Genomic DNA, 23,674 nt, shown 5'->3' on the forward strand with positions numbered 1-23,674 from the left:
TCGGCGTGAATCGGGATTTAAGCAAAGTTATATCATATCCTCGTTTCTACGAATTATTTTCGTGGATTTTGTCCTAAGGAATATGGCAGACTATGGGAGAACATGGAATCAAATGGAGAGGTAAAACTTACATAGATTCGGATTATACAGGTTCTTTGAGTGTCCTGCATAGAAATATCAGAGAAATGAATGAATTTTGAAGGTTTCGAGAGTTGCAATGGTTGTAGGTGCTCGTCTGACTGACCATATATAGAACAATGAGCTGTACGAAAAATATGGTTCAATCCCACTTTCTAAAACTATAATAAAGAAAGGATAAGATGGTCAGACCATGTTTTATGAATGAAGGAAAACAGATTACCAAGAATTGTGTTTTTCGGCCAAGCGAAAAGGAGGTTGTCTCTAAATAGGATGGGGAGAGGCCACGAGAAAGCATTTACAGGACATCGGAACTTCATGGGAAGAGGTAAAGATTGAAGCTTCGACTATGTGGTGGAATGCACGCACCTGATTTAGCCTCAGGCGGTTTGGTTCTGCAGTGAGTTGTTAGTAGTATTAGTTAAAGGGATAAAAGAATGTTGACAAATATTTAATGTCAAACTTGAGTGACTTTGTGCTGCGGGAGTTCGTTGCACAAGCAGTGGTTTGGCAGTCAGCTGGAAACCATTAATGTAGACCAATGTCAACCTAACTGAATGAGCAACATCTAGCCTAGATACATTTAAGCTAAAAGGAGAAACTAAACCAAGCTTTAAATATTAGACAATGCTTGAATGTATTTATAAACTTAGCAAAGACAAACAAAGAAAAATTGGAAATACAGCTTTAGTTATGCACATTACATTAAACTTAGCCAAACAAAACACAAAGTTTATTCATTTTTAGGTAACAGGCAAAATCCCACTCACAGTTTCGTCACTAATCAACAAGTTAAATCTGAAACGAAGCAATGGAGGGACAAAATAATACTTTTAATTTAAAAAGACAAAACGTTTATTAAAAGCACATGTTGTACCCAAAACCATAAGTGTATTTGACATATCTTCCAAAAATAATGGCATTGTGCCCCTAAAATTCTCTAATGGATGCTTTTAGAACTGACATAGGCAAAAACTAGATTTACGTTTATTAACTGTTATTAATCATTTATTGTTATTAACCCTTACTTATCGCAACTGAAACAGTTACTAATAATTCAAGAAAAAAAATATATATATATAGACTCCTAATGACCTAGTTATTTAAGGTTCTAAATTCTCTACTGGATGATCATTTCCTGGATGTATTTCACGGGTATATTACTTAGTACAGAGCGGGGGAGCATGACAGTGATAGAAATATTTCAGTACCAATAAACGACTAGCTAGAAAACTGCTGACAAATTTCATGTACTACATACCAAAATGAAGCCACACTATTCAAGCTATACACCGTGATTTTCAAGATTAAAAAAATACTCCAAGGCAATAAACAAAATTAACAAAAAGAAGGCTACTCCAAAAAAGCTTAACAGACAACTTTTTCTCTCGTGTAAAAATAAAAACTTATTATTATTATTAATTTTTTATAACACTCCTTGGTTTTGGGTACGACTCTAAAGTTGTGTACACACAACATATCACATGCAAACAATTGCATGCTGAGTCAATACTGCATAAGCTAAGCCAGGAAAAACACCTTATCCGATTCAAAGAAAACAATAGTAAAACTGAACATTCAAATTGGCGGACGTTTAAACTGACTGAACAGTTGAAAAAAAAAGTCCGTGCTTGATTTCTGCTTGTAAAGTGCAATCTAAAACTGCAATCTTTCATCAATAAACTATCTTTTACAATATTAAATGAGCCGTATAGATGCCAAGAGGGTCCTCTAATGAAAAATGTCAAGGGATGGGGGACTAAATAAAAATAGTTTATTTCGGAGAAATTTAGGATATCGAGGAGGGGCCTGCACCCAGGAAAATAATACCGCCAGGGTGGCAGGGCAGGCCAAGTATTCTTGATACCGACTTATATGTTTGAACACAGATAATGGGTAATGTACAGATAAACAACAAGTGTTACGTGAGCACAAGGCACTTTTTGCATGCATATTAAAAATTATTTTACTTAATTTCTTGCTGAAAATGCTGTGCCACTGCACTGTCAGATCCCAAAAGTGACCCAAAATTAACGCATATGATGTGAGAGAAAAATAGCTTCGTGGTATTTTACCCTATCAACATGTCTTTTTTTTTACTGAACCTTCGCCAAGCCGAAATTTTGGTGAAATTGATCCTAAATTAAAAAAGTAATTTTTTTTCATTAATAATGTTACTTTGCCACAACAGAAAAAAAAACACAGGAATTAGAATTGAATTGTCATTAAAACGTAAATCATTTATACTAGAAGAGAAAATACTTGATTCCCGAAGCTGAATTAAAACAAAGCAGATTTTGCTCATAAAAAAGATTGGATTAAGGATAAATCAGGGCAAGTAAAATTTTCTTATTAGCAAGCACGAAATTTAGTAGATCAGTGTCAATTTTAAGTAAACTCTTCCTAGCCTAACAAATTCAATATTCATCTGGAGGCGGGACGTCTTGCTCTTCTGGCGCTGCAAATCCATCCTGAAAGAGAGGAAAACATTTGAAGTACACATATTAAAACACAACATAAGAACATAAACAGTGCGTTTCAGCGTGACAAGGTCACTTATCCTCGCCCTTTAAACCTCAACCAAAGAGGTTAAAGATTAGAAGGATACTATCTTGGTCTCTCATGGACATTACATTCAGTAATCATGCCAAGAGTAGAGCAAGGATGTATATTATTACATTCATAGAAGGTAGTACTAGTCTGATAAGTAATTCTTGTGACTCTGATTTGTCGTGAAATCATAATTGTGTGGTTGGTTCAAGTTAGCTGCAAAGAGGTTTGAGACTCTGCCTGAAGAGCATGGTATGTGACGTAAACGTCCTGATTCTAGACTCTTTTGAGGTTCATCACCACGTTTTTGGAGAATAATTCTAGGCTCTTTTGAGGGTCATCACCACATTTTCGGAAAATAATTAATAGGTATTTGACTATAAATCATTCAATGAAGCAATTTTGTTGGTGAAAAATGATTGCCGATTGTGCTGGCTAACCGCCCATACAGCAGGTAGTCTTTCCAATTGCAAGGCCTAGAAGCAAACTATAAACTAATTGATGACGCTGTAGTTCTTACAACAAATTAAAGAAATTCTTGTAGAAGACACCGTCCTCAAAGTTTTTCAATTTCTGTCTTTATTTACTGTTTTGACAACTTCAATCAGAGATTGCTTCTAGAGTGTTTCTTGAAATATACACGGTGCTTTTTGAAAAATAGCCTGTAACCATTTTCAAATACAATTTCCAGACATCTCTCCCTGAATTCCATGTCCAATGCAATGCAGATACAGTTCAATCTGATTAGCAATGGAAAAATCACGGATCACAGAAAAGATAGGCTCCTAAGTTAAATAAATATGAGTATTGCTCTAGGATGTAAATCAATTCTCGAGGAAAAATTCGCCAATCAGTGGCACTAATCAGAAGGGGGGGGGGGGTGAATTTTTTCATTTGTATTCAATATTCCTATTTTCGTTGCAGTAAATTTCTTCCTCTTTTGCATCAAAAAAAAAAAAAAAATAAATATATATATATCTTGACGCCAAATCTTACTGAAAAACCGATTGGCTTACCCAGTAGGCTCAAGTGTTAGTGTTTTTTTTTTCTTTATGACCCTTTCGGCTTTTTTGTCATGTTTTATTTCACTATTTATCTTTTTGGTGTATGTTGGTAGTAAATAGCATCATACTATCACAGCTGGAACGATGAAGATCCAGCTAAATCGGATAAATAATCCGATGGCTCTAGGAGCAAAACTGTTCTAACTTCAGTTGCATGTAGCATTTTCAAAGATGAATGAACATGCACAGTCAAGTTTTATGGCTCCTTTTCAAGACATTATAAAGAAATTTCTTAAATACAGCTTGAAGAAAATCGCTATATTTGAGAAAAAGGTTCCTATTAAAGGTAAAAGTAAACACTAAAACCATATTTTGGAAAGTGGCTTTCACAGAAAAACTGACGAGAATTTGGTGCTACTCTAAAACTTCATAATCTAAAAAAAGAAGAAAAAAAATTAGGGAAAATAGCAGCTTTCAGGTTTGATCAGGCAAATCAGGAACCGATAACCGTCCATAGTGCACTATCAAAAGTTGCGTGTGGTACCATTTGTCTTTAATGCAAGAATTTAATGTCTGAAATGCAAGAAAAGCCAACCAAAGACCTACATTTTTAAATTTTCTCGGAGTACCGGTACTTCTGGCCAATTTTTATATAGTACCAATGACATCAAAGTAAAAGCTTTTTTGTCTCTTAGTTCCATTTGGTTCCTATCCATACCTGGAAACCAGGATTTCTACGATTATTCTTCTGATTGTTGTACAGCTATTAAGACTTTTTCGTTGCGTAAAACAAGCCTAACCAAATATTTATAACCACTGCTACAGAGTCAGTCCACATTATCACCAACTCCAACTTTGAATCCGACTCCTGAAACTTTAATTATAATTGCTCTGACTCCTAACATTTTCTCTAAAGAAGTAAGAACTAAGACTCCAACATTCCTGCTAAGTTACAGCAGATATTCAATTAAAAAATTTCTCCTTAAATACATTATTTATTTTTAAAAACAGCCTATTTACTATAATTAGCCTACAATTTTAATTTTATTTGTTATTACCACTTTTTACTAGTATATAAGAGTATTTGGTTTGACCCCAGCCTTTATGTGTTTCCATAACTCCGATTCCAAAGGGTCTTACATGATTTCTGTTACTCCAGCAAAAATTTACTCCGACGCCGACCCCGCACATCCTCAGCCCTATTTGTAACACCCAGTATATCCGCGGTTGATCGTAGATCAATACAAGGATCAACAGGGTGATCAATCAGTAATGTCAGGCTATTCAACAAGTATAGGTTAGCAGGAAATGTAAAAGCTAAGTAATAAAAGTGACATTTTTAAATCAGAAGAAAATAAGGATTTTATTGATATGTCAATAGTCAACTAAAGGGATAAATATAACAGAATAGAACAGCCTAACTGGTCTTTGAGACGCTTTGTAGAAAAGTCAATCAACTAATAATTACTAGTATACCTATAATTATAATGTAAAGCTTTTAATCTTGAACAATAATAATAATATTCATACTAATGCACATCTTAAATTCATGGCGTTGTTTGTCCTTTGCTTCAGCAATAAGAATAGTTAGACTTCTTGAACTCTATAATAATAAATTTTTTCGCTAATTTTTAGCCAATTTGTTTTACGCACGTTCCTTATTTTTGAACTCTGCGCCAGCTAAACATAAAAGTATCTAACTGCATATGGAAAAATTGAATGTCTTTTCATGAAAATTGAATTCCCTTTTTTTTAAGACATACATGGTTGAATTACTTTCCACTTAGGCTAATCAATTTAAAGAATCATATTTCGTTTTGGATCCCTGCTTCCGTCTCATGCGTCAATTTGGTTTGTGGTTGTCTAAAAAAGGCTAAATATACGTTTTGTTTAATCACACTTTGAAGCTATGTCATCAAAAGGCTTATGCGTTCTGGACTTATTTTTTCAATATATGTCTTATGGGAAAATTTTGACTACATATCTGAATTCAGAATAGAAAACAACACTAGATTCACTGCTAAGATTTTTCAGTAAAAAAAAAAAAAAAAAAAAAAAAAAAAAAAAATCGCGTCGACAAGTGTAACCATTGAACAATTCCTCTTGCGCCTGTTCGTCTGTGTTGCTCTTCTAAATTTTCACCCAATATTGATTTTTTCCTACATTTCAAATACCATATTAAATATATGTAAGTATTCGTATTACAAGGCTAACAAGACAATCAACTAAAAAAAGAAACGGTTTAATTAGAGATAATATTCACACTGATAAGATGCGATATTAATAAATTAAGTATGGAAGGGAGGTGGATACGTGACTTTGGCCACGTCTGCCAAATGCTAGCGAAAAACAACAAAGAGAGTCAATTAACAAATCAGAAAAGATAAGAAGGTTTTTACGAACATCACTTATTAAAAGCAAATATTATTAAATGCTAAGATGTTATTGTTTTATTAAGACTAAAAAGCATATTATACATACAGGTCTACGTGATATAAAGCTTAAAGAGGGGTCATCATTTTTTCCCTCCAGAGGATAAGCAGTGTTTGTCCGAACCTCATTAACTTGATAATATTTTGGTACTTGTTAATTATCCAGAACACACTGAAGAATTTTGACATGTAAGATCTGAGAAAGACTGGCTTAGCTCTCTGTATTCAGAGACAATTAGCTTAAGCTCAGTGGAAAACTACGTTGTAGGTATATTTTACTTAAATATGCCCACTTTCCATAATTCTTTTATGGTATATCTATAATTCTTTTATCTATGGGTGAGCCATATTTGCCCAAATCCCATTAACTTAGCCATATTTTTAAATGTTTTACATTAACAGCAAACACAAAAATAAAGAAAATCAAAAACGGTTTCTTTTGCTGGGCTTTTGGCTTATACGTACTTAAAACTATCGTTATTGAGCAACTTGATTCTTGTGAGTCACTAGTACTCTATTCTTAACATTGCGGAATGACAAACATTACGAAGTGTGTCCCTCGCGACTTATTTTTTTTATTTATTTATTATTTTTAACTTCTTTTTTTTTTTTGGGGGGGGGGGGTATTTTTTCCAATCCCTACGAGAAGACAGTCCTGGACCGTATTCAGGATTTTTTCGAAAGGGGGGGGGGAAGGTGGTGAAAGGTTTTTTACCGGAATTTTAAGACCCATTTATGAGCCAGAGAAATATTTTTTAGTTTCTTAGGAGGAAGTCTTTTTACCTGCAATTTGTAACCAATTTTACGTGTCACAGAATTATTTCGATGGGGGAGCAGATCCAGACTTAGGAACCTCCCCCTCCCCTGGATATGTTCCGTGTATAGGCCATGTTTCTTTTTATATGCCTGGCGTCCGATAAGCTCTTTAGCCAGAAGGTGAATAAGCAAAAAAAAGGACTTACTTCAGTTGCATAAAGGATGTCTAGAATTTTTGTCGTCAATGTATTTTCGGCGTATTCCGGCTCTTGGCAAATCACTTCAATATCACGTAATTTGTTGAAGTAGAAGTCACGCTCTTTCTCCATCCCTTCGACAGTCAGCTTCATCTCAACTAACTGCAAATAATCTTATAATTACAACAACCCACATAAAAACAGCTTGTCAGGTGTTGAGACAGAATAAACAGTTGAACTATTCCAGCTAGAAGCGTGAACATTTTAAAAATCATTTAGAACCATAGGCTTTGCTATAAGCTATAAGAGCCTCAAATTATGCGGTATTTAATTACACGTCATGCGGTATTTTGTTCTTTAAAGTTCTCGTTTCCAAACAGAATTTTTTTTACATGACGTCCGTAGCTGAATAGTTTTAAGATGGACCTGCATTGTATCCGTGCAGCGTAGTTTTTGATATCTGATAATTTTAATATTTTCACCACTTGTAATCCCATAGTAGGTTACTCATATTTTACCAATTATGACTTTAATCATATATTCATAATAAATTTTTAAAATACAAGATATTCACTAATACTCTGTTAATTCGGGTTTTGGTGAGCTTAGCACCTCCCCCAAACAATTCCAAATATACAGATCCAGTCAGGTATGATAATTCAAAAGGCGCTGTGTGACATTTTTTTGTAGCATAGAATTCTCTATAGCTCTTCAACGAAGAAAGGTTTATCGATTGATCTTTATTATCTCGTGTGGTTTTGAAAGTATTTTTTTTAGAATCCTTTTCATTCCTTTTTCACAGTCACAAAAATAGTTGAAAAAAGGATGTTTCAACATCAAAATTGTTTGCGCATATGTCGAATATTTAGAAAAAAGATCTTTTTTACACAGACTGGAAGACTAACAAGTTTTTATCGCTCTTGTCACATTTTCGTTTCTACTGCTTCTTTCAATTTCTTTTTAATCTTATTGTCCTTGTCATATTTTCTATTCCTCTTTTGTTTAAATAGAAACACAAGTTTTCTATTTTGTTTAAGTATATTGTCTATTCTATTTCATTTTCGTTTCTTTTCTATTTTCCAACAATCTCCTGGTTAAAATAAAGCCCCTCTAGTCTCCACTCTTTCCCAGAGATAAATCATTGCATACCAGAAAGTTACACAATTTCCATCACTTCTCCCTCCCCCTCCATACCGAATCCAACCTTTCCCCTATTTACGACAAAATTTCTTTTTGTTTTTCTGGTCTCCGCAACTATTCATGTTGGGCAACAAAGCCGTTTGAATTATCATAGACACGGTGACTAGTGCCACAATCATTACAACGTGACTAGGTGACCAGTGTCAATTGAGTTTCAAAATCAAATTTGCAACACTACCTTTCATATGGTTGAAATAAATTTGTATTTTTATAAATGGTTCTCAAGTCCTAAGGCTTAGTAACTTCAGACAACAATTAAGTTTATATAAATTCATATAAGTTTATTATTGCAAATTCACAAACAAATAAATAAATTTAACAATATTTTCGCGGTGGAGAAAACCTTTGAGGGTTTGCGGTTGCGCGAAAGTCCACATAACTACTTACCTAATAACTCGATTATTTACTCAAACCTCAACTATTTAATAAAAACTATTATAAATAAACCAAAAATAAATAAAACATAACCTACATATACATGAAAAATAGATAAATAAATAAATAACTGAATTAAAAATAATAGTTGATAAATAAAAACATAAAAAAGAATAACAAAAACAAATCCATTCTCCATCACTCTTCAATACTCAACATCACACTTTCAATTGCTAAAAAATTGGGTCTTGTTCCCATTATGATTTGGGTGGCCGAAATATGTTTAACTTCAGTTAAAAACTTGTCTGTAACATTTCATTATTTATTTATTTATTTACGATCATTTTCATCTCTTTAATGACTTTCAGATTATTTAATGACAATGGTTCTTTATATGCTCTTGGATAAATATTAGACAAATAATAAATAAATCAAAACTAAAATACTAAATTATAGCTAAAATTTTGCATAAACTTTGAATTCACAAACAAAATTTCAATTTCCTCATAGTTTTCTGCAATAACCTTTTAAGTTAATGGTCACAAAATTAGCCATTTTATATTTTCCACAAAACAAATCTAATTATTAACTAATAAAATATTTTTAGATGCAAAATTAAATACAGATTAATGGAAGTGGCATCGCTATCCGTTATATTTAAGACACGACTAACTGGATATTTAAAATGAACGATAACAAACAAGTTTTTCAACTGAAAGCAAAGAACTAGGTAAGAACAGGTTAGGTGTTCAAGATTAAGAACTTCAGACTATAATTTCTTGAAACTTCAGACTATAATTCCTTTGTTCATACTATGAGTAAGGGGGCGTCATTTGGGAGGACATGGAGATTTTAGTATTTCCATTGAGACAGTCGAAAAATCTTACTCCCTTGGATTTTGATAAATACCTTGTTTGAATCTCCGTTATAAGAAGAAGAAGAAAAAAAAAAAAATCTCAACCCCCCAAGTTTTCGTGAATTCACGCTCTTGCTGTGCTTTTGATTTCAGTGGCTGAAATGTGTTTAAGAGCTTCCTTATCAAGCTTGAGAGCAACAGCGCAAATATTTTCCTAATTTGATGACCGTAATTCTATTATACGCTTCTGAATACGAAAGTTTTATAATATTTCCAGAATCTTAGAAACATGAAAGACAGATGAGCCAAAGTTGATTTTTTTTTCTAAATAAGACACCTTGTGTTCAGGAGCATAAGCAGCATTTTTTTCAGGAAGGGGCGTGGGACAAATTTTATTTTATAACTTGATCAAGAAGTGCTCAGAAGTCTACAAAAAACTAGGACTCCGGGAGAAAAGAGGTTCAAGGTCCCCTTCTTCCGTACGTCCCTGGCTGTGTTGGTAATTTAAATGGTTTCTAAGATAGACATGGGCACTTTTGGCAAGTACTAAAATGTAAGCCAAGTATGGCTCTGAAGTAAGGGTAATTCAAAAGCGTAAGAAGATAGAAGCTACACACTTGAATGACTGTTTATCAAAGGATAAGTCGTATAGAAAATTCGATATCAATTTCTAGTGCTATAATGAAAGAAAAGTTTGAAATAAGAAAAGAAATAAAGAAAAAATGATTAAGACACACTTTAGGGATAAAGGATGAAAAGTTGCAAGAAATAGGGCTATTGGCCATCTATCTGGGGTAAAGAAAAAGACGACATCCAAAGAAAGGATTTAAAGAAGATTAGAACTTCATGGAAAGGAGCAAAAAATGAAGCTTGGAACAGAATGGGACGGAGGAGGAAGGTGCGCAGCTTTGTTGGTCTCAACCAGCTTGATCTTACGACGATTTGTTAGTAGGATTATTAGTAGTGGCTTTTGATAATTTGGAGCATTTTCAGTGGGTCATCAATCATAACAATTTAAGATGCAATAATAACCATGGCATTTGACGGTAAGCGGTTTATTAAGATCAACTTTCCAACTGACTTATGGCCTATAATATGTTATTGTTATTTAAGCATTATAATATACCATATTTGCATGTTTACAAAAATCCTACAAAATAGTTATGGGTTTCTTTCCAAAGAATATTATGTAACAGGATACACAAGTGCCTAATTCTCAGTGTAATAAAAAAAAATCGTTACGTAATAGGGTAAGTGCCCAATTCTCAATGTAATAAAAAGAAGAAATAAAACAGCTAGCGATCCAGAAACAGTTTGCAGCAATATTTTGTAACATATCAGAAAACAAATTCTGTAAGTGTTTTTTCAGTGTTTGAACACGACCAAATTTGATGACCAGTTTCGGAGCTGATACCTGGCAACAGTGACATCAACTGTGTATTTGGATTATGAAATTTAATTGCAAACTTGCTAAAGACCATTTTTGACTAATTAAGATGTAAAAGCTAGTTAAACACCGTTATGTAACAGTATTTTTACTTGTTTCATTTTTTCTATTATTATATATGGGGGGCTGCTATAATAACTTTGTAGTGAATAGCAATGCTCGATAGCCAATGTTTATTTTTTTAAGCATTCCGATTCCACTTTATCATTATATTACACAAATGCGTTTCACTAGAAATATCTGAAATTGAAAGGGGAAAAAGGCGTTTCTCAAGGATTAGTCCTTGATCCTATTTTATTTTTGGTATTTATTGACGAGTTGCCAATTTGTTTAAATACTTTAATAGAAAAAATAAACCAACAGTAAAACCGACTATGAAACAGTTTCACTTCTTGTCAAACATATAACAGTGAACTACCCTCTAAAGACTTCTGCAGGGGTTTCTCCACATCAGGTTTTTCGGGGAATTCACCCAAGCTTAAAAATTTTGCCGGCGCTGTGAGCCTTCGTGAATTTTATACACTGTAGTTTATCGTGTGTTGGGTCGACTATTCATACCAATAATATAATGGGTAGTACTGACTTTCCTGTACCTAGAGCTATTACTTCCCATTCGTATTCTTCTGTTTTATGTAGAGGCATTCGAAAAATGGAATATTTTATAAAGTAATATTAAGACTAAGAATGACCCATATTTAGTTAGGGAAACTATAAAGGAATTTTTTTGTAGGATATAAGTTTTTTTTCATTTATATATTTTTCGGGGAATTTTGACGTTAAAAGAGTAAAAGATATGTTTCTTTGTATATTTTTATTATTATAATTTTGTTTAATAAAATTTTTAATTTTCAATATTTATTTAGGGAAACTATAAGGGAAATGTTTTTTTTGTAGAATATGAATTTTTATTTATATGTTTTTCGGGGAATTTTTGCGTTTTAGTTCCTAGAGGTAAAAAAGATATGTTTCTTTCTATATTTTTACTATTATAATTTTTCAAACAAAATTAAAAAATTTTATGATTACAAATTCAATTATCAATCGCGATTTTCTTACGTTCCTATGATGGATAGCAACAGATTCAGCCACCCATACTATAGAGGCACTCAAAAATGGGAAGTTAAAAAGTGATGTCAAAACAATAGATGATCTACATTTATTTAAGAAAACCATTAAGAAAATGTTATTTTTAGAATATGAATTTTGATTTATTCATACATTTTTATGAGGAATTTTGATGTTACAGAGTTTCCGGAGGCGGAGAAAGTTTTGTTCGTTTTTATATTTTTATTGGTCATTGTGGTGATATTGGGGGTGTCGGTGGCAAAGTTTTTTCCCTTTTCTCTCCGTCTTTCTTTTTCTTCAAACCCTCCTCCCACGGACCAAGTCGCTTTTTAGGGGAGATAGTAAAATATCTTTATGTTATTCATATGTTTTTCTAATAAATCCTTCCGTTTTACGGTCTTTATACCTAAAATAAATGGATTTTAGTCTTTATAGGATATAATTTTTTTTAATAGGATATATTGGCTCTAAATTACGATGGATTAAAACCCACAAGCAGAGAGACCCACAGAAATATGGAAAAAAGTGAGAAAGGCTAGAGCAGACTCAAACTTACCTGCGTTGTTAATTCGTCAACTCTATGATCACTTACAGGACTACTCTTGACTGCTCCATTAGGAGGGATTCTAGAACTAGCAGGGTTGGGTCGAATGCTGGCAGCTGGTCTGGACGGGACTGAAATAAATATTAGCTTTTAGTATACCCTAAAAGCTTTATACCATGCCAATACAAAATAGTGACTATATATTGTAAAGACAGGAACTCTCCCCCAAGGACACAAAAAAGAAACCCCAAAATTAATCACTGATGAAAGGCATATTATAATTTTTAAAACCTGGCTATTGGACTTTAAAATCCTTTTTCATAAATCACCCTGACTCAAAAGAAGATCTCCAACTAAAGCTTCGACTCTTTGGCCTGTTTCAAAGTACAGCAGAGGTTCATCAGCAAGGCCCATCAACTGAAAAATTTGTTCTGTAACCAAGCATTATTACATCTCCACAGCTACACTCACCGACCCGGTCGCGAATTTTTTTCGTCAGCCTGCAAAATAAATATCGCATCCCGTTGATGATTCACCTCAGCGTGGCTTGCTCGCGTGGCTTCCTCACTATTCATTATAGATCTCTTTCCAGAGACTCTGCCGAACACAAAGGTCAAGGCAACCAAGGCCAAAAAACACTGGTCTGTGTTTTTGGTTTCAGGTTTTATTAAATATTATCCCTAAAGCATCTGTTCTCATGTGGTTATCCAGACCTCGTTTCGCACGCAAACACCCTGGTAAATCAGAGGTGTATTTAATCTGGCTCCAAATGAACATTCATTTATCTTAAGTGCTTGAAAGCTAAAATATAACCAATCAACTATACTTAAACAAACAAGAAACAAAATTGATAAACTGCATTTAAAAAGATTTGATATTTTAGAACTGAAGCATCTCAATGAATACTAATTTATAAATTACCTAAATATAAAGAGTCATGCCGAACAAAAAAAGTGTTTATAACAATTGTTATTGTTTTTCGCCACTTATAATGAATCCATACTAAATGTAATAGAACAATATCAACTGCCAAATATTGTCCAGAAGCTAACTGATCTACACAATACGCTGTTGGAAACAGCGTATCAGTGCTTGTCATATTACTCCTGTTAATTCCGTTTGTTTTATTAATGTTTTTTTTTAAGATTTCTTTCTTGGTTTATGTCCCCCCCCTTTTCTTCTTTTTTCATGCTTTATTCACTATTTATGTTTTTGATCTATGTTGGGTAAAAGCAAATAGTAAAAGGGTCCTTCAAATAAAAAAGGTGAAATTTGTTTTTCTAGAAAGAACACTCTTTCTGCAAAGGCAGTTTTTCGTCGGGTCTTTCCAGTTTAGTAATTTCTCTCTCTCTCCTTTGTTTTTATTTTTCCTGTTTTCTCTTTTTCTATGGTTTCTCCTTTCTGGGTTTCTTTCCCAACTGATATATCTCTCTCCTATTCTTTTAAAATTGTTTTCAGTAATCTTCGTAACTTTTAAAGTCCTTGTTTATTTCTTTTTTTTTTCTGATGTTCTAATGTCGTTCTTCTTTCCTGGTTTCTACTTATTTCTATTATTATTATTACTACCATTTTTTTTTCTGTTTGCTAGCGTTTATTCTCCTTCATCTTTATTTCATATGTATTGTCTAATTTAGGGTATTATTTATGGTTCTTTTAGTGCTCTATTATTGTATTGTATAGCCCATAACAAGCAAAGCTTCTTGGGTCAAAACCTTTTTGCGTTTGTAATTGTGTTTTAGTATTAATAAAATGATTGATTGATTGATATAATACTTAGTCAACATTTTACGTGACATGAATTTCCACGCAAAATTTGCCATAAAATCTTTGCCTTTTTTTTTTAAGCAAAATACTTCCAAGCAAGCAAAAAACAGCTTTTGGTCAAAAGCAAACTATTAATGCAAAAAGGCTGATCATGGCAATACATTTTAGAAACAAATTTATCAACATTAAAAAAAGCAACCAAAATTACAATAGACAAAACTTGAAAATCAATCTTTTTATTTGAACATACACAGTATTATCATTAACAAAGTATAGATAAATCAAGCAAATCTTTGTGACAATTAATGCTGAGGTTAGCATAACCACAAGACTAATTTACTGCAGGTGCAAACAATAAGCCAAGCAAAGCAGAGCATGCAATTTCACAACACATGCGAATAACACCAATAAAGGCGGTAAACATCCCCTGTCTCAGGTGTATATTACTTTGTACAACCAGCCTTTAAATAAGATTAAAAATAAAGATTATAAAATAAAAAAAGTTTTTTCAACTGAAAGTAAGGGGCGACATTAAAACGAACAGAAATTATTCCGTATATAAAAGGGGTTGTCCCCTCCTCGACGCCTCGCTCTTTACGCTAAAGTTTGACTCTTTCTAACAACTCTTAAAACAATAAAAAAAATTACCGTAAAGAGCAAGGCGTCGAGGAGGGGACAACCCCTTTTATATACGGAATAATTTCTGTTCGTTTTAAGTTTTAATGTCACTCCTTACTTTTCAGTTGAAAAACCTTTTTTTTTTAATTTAATTTTTGAACGTTTTTGAATTAATGTAGCCTATGTGTTGATATTGGCTCACCGCATATGAACAACTAAAACGAAATTTGCGTACTAATTTTTTTTGGTTAAATGGCTATCTCATAGTTTTGATCGGACGATAAAAATAAGGGCTGGGGGAGGAGGCCTAGTTGCCCTCCAATTTTTGGTTAATTAAAAATGCAACAAGAGCTTTTAATCTTTTACGGACGTTTTTATTAGTAATAAATACACGTAACTAACGAATTAACTTGCGTAGCAAACTTCTATATTTGTATATTTTTATACATATATGAGGGGGTTCGCCCCTTGTCAATACCTCGCTCTTTACACTAAATCTTGGATTTTATTTTTCGACTATGCCGAACAAAATGGCTATCTCAAAATTTTGATCTGGTTACTTTGGGAAAAATGAGCGTGAGAGGGGACCTAGGTGACCTCCAATTTTTTGGTCACTTAAAAAAGGCACTAAGACTTCTCGAGACATTCTAGGACCACTGGATCGATACAATCACCCACTGAAGCAAAAACAAAAAAACAAATAAACACGCATCCGTGATCCGTCTTCTGGCGAAAAATATGATATTCCACATTTAGTAGATATGAGCTTGAAACTTCTACAGTAGGGCTCTCAGATACGCTGAATCTGATGGTGTGATTTTCGTTAAGATTACTTTTAATCATCATAAGATGACTTTTAAGGGGTGTTTCCCCCTATTTTCTAAAATAAGGCAAATTTCTCAGGCTCGTAACTTTTGATGGCTAAGACTAGACTTGGTGAAAATTATATATTTAAAATTAGCATAAAAATTCGATTCTTTTGATGTATATATTAATATCAAAATTCCGTTGTTAGAGTTTCGGTTACTATTGAGCCGGGTCACTCTTTACTACAGTTTGTTACCACGAACTGTTTGATTTATTCATTAAAGCGGATTTCATAGCAACCAAAGCTGCACTTTTCAAATAAAAAGCCAATAAATACAACAAAATGTCATGAAAGAGCAGAGCTCATGTACAATAAATTAAAAGCTACGTCATAAAAGACAAAGTTATAAAGACTCAGTTGCGGTTAAACAAATTTCCACGAAATATCTGAATTTCAGATGCCAAGTGAGGCGGACCCGCACAATTTTTATAAAGTGCACGTACAAAGAGTGTTTTGTGCCCAATGTCCCCTTCATCTTTCCTTGAAAATTCCAAAATAATACGTTTAGTCGTTATAACCATAGTACTAATATAATAGCAGTATGCACATAGTTCATTTGTATTAGTTGTATTACTACTCAGCATGCCCTGAAAGTATCAACTATATAGTCTAAGTTGTTCTTGAGATACTGCTGATACTCTCTTTTGATAACCTGCATGCACATGGTAAGTTTCAGTTTAATTCATTACCCCCCCCCCGCCAATTCCTAAAATTTCTCCAGCTACCCTTACCCTGAGTAGTAGTATCAAAAGTAGCAATAGAAGTTGCAGTAGTTGTACGTATATGTTACTTTCTGTTTGTTCCAGCATCCCTCTCAAAATGCACTGAAAGTTTCAGCTTAGTACTCTTTGCTTTTCCTGGGATATAGGCGTTGCGCCCTATTGATAACTTGAATCAACATAGTATGTTCTGATTTAATTTAAGATCCTCCCCAAAATTCCCTGAAATTTAATCCTGCTGCAAGCACAGTTGAACACGAGTTAAAAAGAATACTTTCAACGGGTATGGAAAAACAAAATACGAAATAGAAACAATGAACACGAGCCACAGTGTCAAGGAGTATCAAAGTACAAAGGAACAAAGTTCCATTTTGCATCATGTTCCCTATCAAATGCTAAGACGAGGCTTTGGCTGTAAGTGGAATTTGCACTCATTCTAGATTAGAGGGGCAAAGGAAAAGTATGTCTGCACGGCAGTTTGCAACCATTTTAAGACCAAATCCTCCACATAGGACATAACACCTTTCTTTAAGGGTAACAATATTAATTTATAAGTTCAGGGCAAAGAAGGGCAAGTACATTCTAACACGGGAATATAAAGGATATGAAAATACGCGAGGATAATTAAATTTTAAACAATAGCTTGATCAGCTGGAGACCTGTTTTCGAATTGCTTGGTGCCATGAGTAATACATTAATCCCACTTGAAAATTGTAAGAACTGCAAGAGTTGTTCCTGTTAAATTTTAAATGAATTGCAGCAGTAACGGTAGATATTTCCTTCAAATTATCTATGACGGAATGCTGATATTTTTTTTTGGCAAACCTCTCTAACACGGCCACTTTGCCAATATATTTCTATCAGTGAGTAATGTCCCTAGCCAACTGATTAACCATTACGAGGAAAAGAAGAGGGCAAAAAGAGTACGTTGGAGGGTCTCTGGAAGAACTGGCAAAGGAGTCAAGTAAATATTCATATATTTTAAAGACTGAACCCAGTAGGGAAAAAATGAAGCACCAATCTCATCATTATTTAATTTCCATTCATTATTTAAAAAGTATTTTCTAAGTCATCAAGAATCAGCGTTAGCCTAGTGCTGAAGCATATCAATCAGACTGAGATCAATCTGAAGGATAATTTGTTCAATCCATCCACCAGAAACTACAAATTTATATTTCAAAGGACGGAAGTTAGTGTGGTCAGAGGAAAACTATTTAAAGCATCATTACCGCCTTTTTCTTAGTAGTGTTAATAAACCCTACTTTCAATAACTTTGGGTATTTGTCACTTTAAATAATTAAATTATAAAAAACATCACACTGAAGACAAATCATGAACACAAATTTCGGATTTTTTCATCTTACAAATGTTATTTTCGATTTTAATGGCGGTTATGACTAGGCAAGAACGGGGAGAGCAATAAATCTAATTCATAAAATCCTATCTTTGCTAAAAATATTCCTTACACATTTTCCATTCTTTTAGGTTTATTACTAGAAGATTTTGAACTCTTGGATTATTAGCGTTTATAGGCTTCATTTTATCACAAATTAAGTTTATATGTTCATTAATATAAGGCTTGTCATAAGAGCAAACAAAGATATTTTTTCTAAATAGTTGGAAATAAGTTAATCACATTTAGAAAAAAAAACATATTCTTAGGGGCGTGGGCATTATTTTTTGCGACGAGAATAATTCAATTCAAGACTTGAATGAACCCTCTCAGCAAATGAACTGGAAGATTATTTGTGACAGGGAAGCAATTATTTTTTTTTCAGTAAAAATATTTTTTGTTTTAATTGTAACACTTTAGTTTATCTGCTGATAACAGCCACTGTTTATGTGATCGAAATATAGAAAACTTTTTGTATTTATTTTACTTTCTAATAAAAGGAATTATCCCTATTTGAAATTTTATTTGTTCGTCATAGAAAGGCAGTGTCGTCTTCGAAAAAATACCTACTAGAAAGGAAAAAAATTGGAATGAAAACTTTGGATCAAAAGATCTTTTAATAGAGCAAATCTTTTAAGATTGTTTTTGCGGAGAAAAGCATTGTGATTCAACTCTTTATGTGGCCAGAAAACGCATGATTATAAAGAAGTCCCGTTTTTGGTTACCGAAGTCCAACTTCATACGCAAAAAAAAAAAGTTTAATTCAAAAGAACTAAAACGTTAGTAATTTTGGTTTCTTCGCGTTCCTTCAGACACATTTGGCAAGAACATTGCCTAGATGGACACGAATCAGCAGAATTATAGATTTCTTTCGCTAGTGATTGACCTTAGAGGATTTCCACTAATTGAAGGGTTTCACAACCACGACTAGAACCAGAAACCGAGGTTTGGTGTTTTATCGTAGCCGAGAAATTCCAGAGTTTCTTAATCTTTTGACAACAATAAAAAGAGTCACTTTTATTATTTAGTGGGATGAGAGGCAGAAAAGAAACAAATTTCTTGATAGCTCAGTGGGAATAAAAGAGTTATTTTCCCTATTTGGATAAAAGAATACGTTCCTTGATAGTTTAGTGGCACTAAAAAAAAGTCGGTTTTTCTGTTAAGTGGGAAGAGAAGCAGAAAAGAAGCAAGTTCCTTGATGGTTCGATGGAAATAAGGAAAGTCGATTTTCCTATTTGGCGGGAAGCAGAAAAGAAACAGGTTTTTAGATATTCATTGGTAATGAAAAAAAAAAAAGATTTGCCTATTTAGTGAGACCTGAGACCACAGAGAAATAGAAATGTTCAAAAATAGAAATATTTTTATATTCTATTTAGAAACAGAAACATAAGATCTCTTTGAGATCTCTCAAAGAGATCTTAAAAGTATGGGTTCTTTTTTATTTTCTGAATAATACGATTGGTTTACGAATGTATGTCTGGGACATGCCAATGAAAAAAAAATCTACTATTTACCGTGGGATTATGGAAGGTGATCTCACTTATTCTTTTTAGTAGGACCTTTGCAATCATTGTCTATAAACACAGTATATAATTCAAGAGAAGTAGAAATAAAGGCCCAAGGTAAAGCAAGTCTAAGACAAAGATAAGGCAAGTAAGGTAAACGAGGTCTAAGGTAAAGCAGGCAAAAAGCAAGCATACGTGCAATCTTTTTTTGAGGCAGTGGCAAAGCCTTATCAGGCATTTTTTCAGCTGGTTTTTCTAAATTCAAACCTCTCGCTGCTCCAACGTTCCTTGTGGCAGTGGGCAATTTTTTCTGAGTTGGTGTATGCCGTCCACCCGCAGATACAGCGCCTGCACCAAGTGGCTCTCCTTCCCTGGCTGCCAATGCATCGTATGGAGATCCATCGTAGTTGGCATCGAAAAACTTCTTAAACCATTGAAGGAATTCAAAATTATCTTGAAAACGTCCTTTTATGAGCTTATCAACTGGTATAATCTGCAAATGATATTAAAGGAAAATGAATATGCTAGTTTGTATACTTTCATTTTCTAGACGTTCTGAGAATTTGAGAAAATTAATAAAGCATGGATAAAAATAAACAAAGAATGTTTCAGAAAATTAGCAAAGCAGGATATGTCAATAGCCTAATATTGACAAGGGCAAATGTTTCTTGAGGGGACATCACTGATTTTTATCTATTTTCTATTAAATAAATCTATTTAATATTTGATGTGTTCAAACTTGTAAGGTAAATTGCTTGTACCATGTCAGAGACCACTCTTCTAACTTTCAACAATTGTGTGTCTATTTATCTTAATCATGGGTGTCACAAAAGGGAAATGGGGTATTTCCCCTCATAGTAGAAACCAATAATACACAAAAGCGTATGACTATTTTAACATTCGAACAAATACAACACTTTCTGGAAAAAAGAAATATTTTGTCAAACGTTAACTCACCCCCCGTATAAGAATCTTTACAAACTCCCCTTCACCCAGAAAGTTCTACATGCATTTGTCCCAAGGTTCTGGGACGCCATCAGTAAGTTCATTTGCGATTTGATGGTGTCACCCATACTCCCTAAATCAAGTCTTTTCTTAAACATCTATGTTTTGCCTCTGTTATAATCAGAACTGATTTGCTTTTCTTTTTAAGTTCCACGATTACGAATATTGCAGTGAATCACTTCTTTTTTGAACCTGGCTAATCTGTGCCCGTTTTTGAATCCAATTTCAGCATATTTTAGCTTGGTTAACAATTATCATCCTTATCTTCAAAAATCGTTTCTTAAAAAATTAAAAATTAAATCGTGTCTTAAAAAATTCAAGCAAAAAACAAATATGATAATTTTCATAGCTTGTGTCAAAACAGCAAATAATACGATTGACATTTAACTTCATACTTTAACTTTTTTTATTTATTTTTGAAAAAAAACTTTTTTCAGACACCCAGCAAGATACTAATAATGAAGGACAAACGAGCAAAGTAATTATCCCAACATTTTCCTCGTGAGCCTTTGGACCTTTTTGGGTACCGTATGAGATAAGATAAGAGATGATTCTAGTAAAATAACATGTACTGTAATGATGTATGTTCATTATGTCAATAACTGCGTCCATCTTTTCAATTGGTTTGACAGTGTGGACAAATTTTCTCATAAGAGCATTTTGGGATGCGAGCATTTAATTTCCATAAGTTAGTCATGCATAAATGTGATTTTCATCCGAATATACAGTCATTACAAATATCGTAATGTATTTCCAACAAAAACATATATTTTACCGAGAAATACAAGAATTCTCACTTCAGCCACATAGCCAAAAACAAGGCAGCCATGAACCTTCCAAGACCACTTAATTTTTTTTTCCGTTTTTTCCTTTCGGAAAAAGGCTACTATTAAACATTAAAAATGAATTTTTTGCTTTGGCTTGTTGGTAAATTTTTCTTTTTTTGTATTTTTTAAATAATTTTTCTCTCTCTCTCTTTAAAAAAAAGAATATAAAAAATTCGACTAATCCTGTAATTTATTATCCTCAAAAACTTTCTTTTTCTAATTATTTCAATCAAATACGCAAGTATTCCATATGTCACTACAAAGTAGCTTAACCTCACATGGGTATTTAGTAGACATCATGATCTAAGCTCAAGGAAACAATTAAAAAAAATATACTTTTTTCATTCACACCAATCCTTATAATTTTTCAAATTTTCTTGTCTAAAAGAGTTTGTTTTCAAAACGTTCAGTAAATATTAAGTAGGCTGTGTAACACCTCATTAGGTTACCTTTCAAATGATGAAAATGATTCACAAGGAAAAATTATAGAAGGTGTAAAAAATGAAGGTAAGTTTGCGGATTTCTCATTGAAAAATTACACTAAACTTCGAGCTTTGAAAGGTCATATCTAAAGAACTATTGGTTCATAATGATTTTGCATTATTAGCATTTCTCTGAAATAAAGCATCTACTATTTGATAAGCCAAATAAAAATTAAATTTGTAAAGAAAACTTTTTTGCCAACAGATGCACTTCTATGCATCTGGGTTACCAAAAGGCGCATTTTTAGCAATCTATCATCGATCATCTGTATGACATATCCTAAACCTCTTAACTTCTCTGCCATTATCTATCTAGATAGTGTGACTGAAACACATTTTTCGTCCAACTTATAGTGGCATCGGTTAAAACAAATTGAGAGAGGGAGGGAGGGAGCAGGGGGTAACAATTTATTTTTCGAAATTTATGGAATGGAGTTGTTTTTTTTTCAATGGAAATACCAACAAGAAAATTTTTCCAATGAAAATCCAAATAAAGGGAATCTTTCAAAATGTAGGGCGTGGGAATCTAGGGGGCTCGTGTACCCACTCCCTCACTCAAACTGAAGCCGCTGACCACTTCTTTTGTTATATAGGCCTAAAATCTCTCAAAAACCCCCTCCCCCCTTGGAACCCAAAATACAGCAGGCCTAATATTTTGAAATACCCAAAAAAAGATATTTCTGTTGCTTCAAAAATGATCCATTTTTCAAACTTTCCTCTTCCAGTGGTGTTGATTCATGAAAATTTGGGGAGGGACAAAATGGGTTTTCAAGAGAGGGGAGGGGCAAGTTTATCGTTTTTACAATTTTTTCTATGAGAATACGAAAAAACAGGATTTTCAATCGAAATACCAAAAAAGGTATTTTTAAAAATCTGGGGGGAATCTAGAGAAGACAGGTCCTCTGTCCCCCAATTGACGCCACTGCTGCCTTCTCTGATGGAAAAATTTCCACAACCTTGTGCCCCCTCAGGTCAAAAGACTGCTAACGTCCGTAGACACGAATGAGGTTGTTTTTTGTTTTTTTTGTCAAAAAGACTTTGCACGACCCTTCCCTTCTAAGCAAGTTGTGGTCCTATTGAAAAAAAAATCTTACTTTATCTACACTCATTTTCTTAAAAGCTCCTTGTAGGATTTTAAAATTTTGTATGTATTCATGCTCCAAATTCGTCCGAACCTTTACTCTCTTCATGGGTACAGTCCCTAGAATTTAAAAAAACGTAAATATATAAATCAGAACAATAAAAGAACTAAAAATTTAAAACAGTTAGACAAAGAAACTAAACAAAATAAAGAAATTAAACAGCCTTTTAGATCACCACATTCAAGATATAACAAACATGGTGATCCTTCAAGGTAGCATGTCCCCCTAAAACTTAAGATTAGCTTCCATCCAGCTTGACTTATGCTAATCGTTCAAATTTTTGAAACAACCCTTTCTGAATGCATAAGCTAAGAAAAGAAAGCTAAGAGATTCTTTGCTTAACTGACTAATTACATTGTTTGCCAAACTCAAGTCATCACAATTGTCTGGAGAGTGTTGTCAATTCATCAGAACTGTCGAATCATTCGTAAAATTAGCGGACCTATCTGTGGATCAAAATTATAATTCCTAATTTATTTTGAAACTTGTATTAATCTAATAGAATATTAAAGAGGTTGTTGAGTGTATTCATTTTTTTTTCAGACTATTTCGCAGGTATGCGAGAGAAAACATGATTTTAGAGTGAATTAAACCTATTTAATTCACGGAGGTACGAGATATACGTTAACATTTTTTTTCTGGGAGGGGTGGGGGCGGCGGTTTAGAGTATAGAACAGCGAATATTTAGGTCTGAATTTTCTCAATTCTTCCAAAAGAGAATTCTTTCAGGTCCTTTGAATTGGATTGGCGCACCCACTACTCATCTGAAAGGTGATTTGGGCACAGT

The 23,674-nt window shown here is 33.4% G+C and overlaps 1 protein-coding gene across 2 annotated transcripts in view; it reads right to left on the reverse strand.

The window, feature by feature from the left end:
- Window positions 1-750: 750 nt before the first annotated feature.
- LOC136033895 (microtubule-associated protein RP/EB family member 1-like) overlaps window positions 751-23,674 on the reverse strand; it is a 43,029-nt gene continuing 20,105 nt past the window's right edge. The window contains exons 3-7 of one of the 2 annotated variants that reach the window (XM_065714883.1): window positions 22,840-22,946; window positions 19,699-19,924; window positions 12,577-12,695; window positions 7,087-7,239; window positions 751-2,609 (exon numbers count right to left, since the gene is read on the reverse strand). In XM_065714883.1, the coding sequence (XP_065570955.1) occupies window positions 2,556-2,609; window positions 7,087-7,239; window positions 12,577-12,695; window positions 19,699-19,924; window positions 22,840-22,946 (659 nt within the window). In that variant the 3' untranslated portion in view covers window positions 751-2,555. Of the gene's footprint in view, window positions 2,610-7,086; window positions 7,240-12,576; window positions 12,696-19,626; window positions 19,925-22,839; window positions 22,947-23,674 lie in introns of both variants that reach the window. The other variant, XM_065714882.1, reaches the window with a different exon arrangement.

Source organism: Artemia franciscana, chromosome 12 (genome assembly GCF_032884065.1).
Source record: "Artemia franciscana chromosome 12, ASM3288406v1, whole genome shotgun sequence".
NCBI lineage: Eukaryota > Metazoa > Arthropoda > Branchiopoda > Anostraca > Artemiidae > Artemia > Artemia franciscana.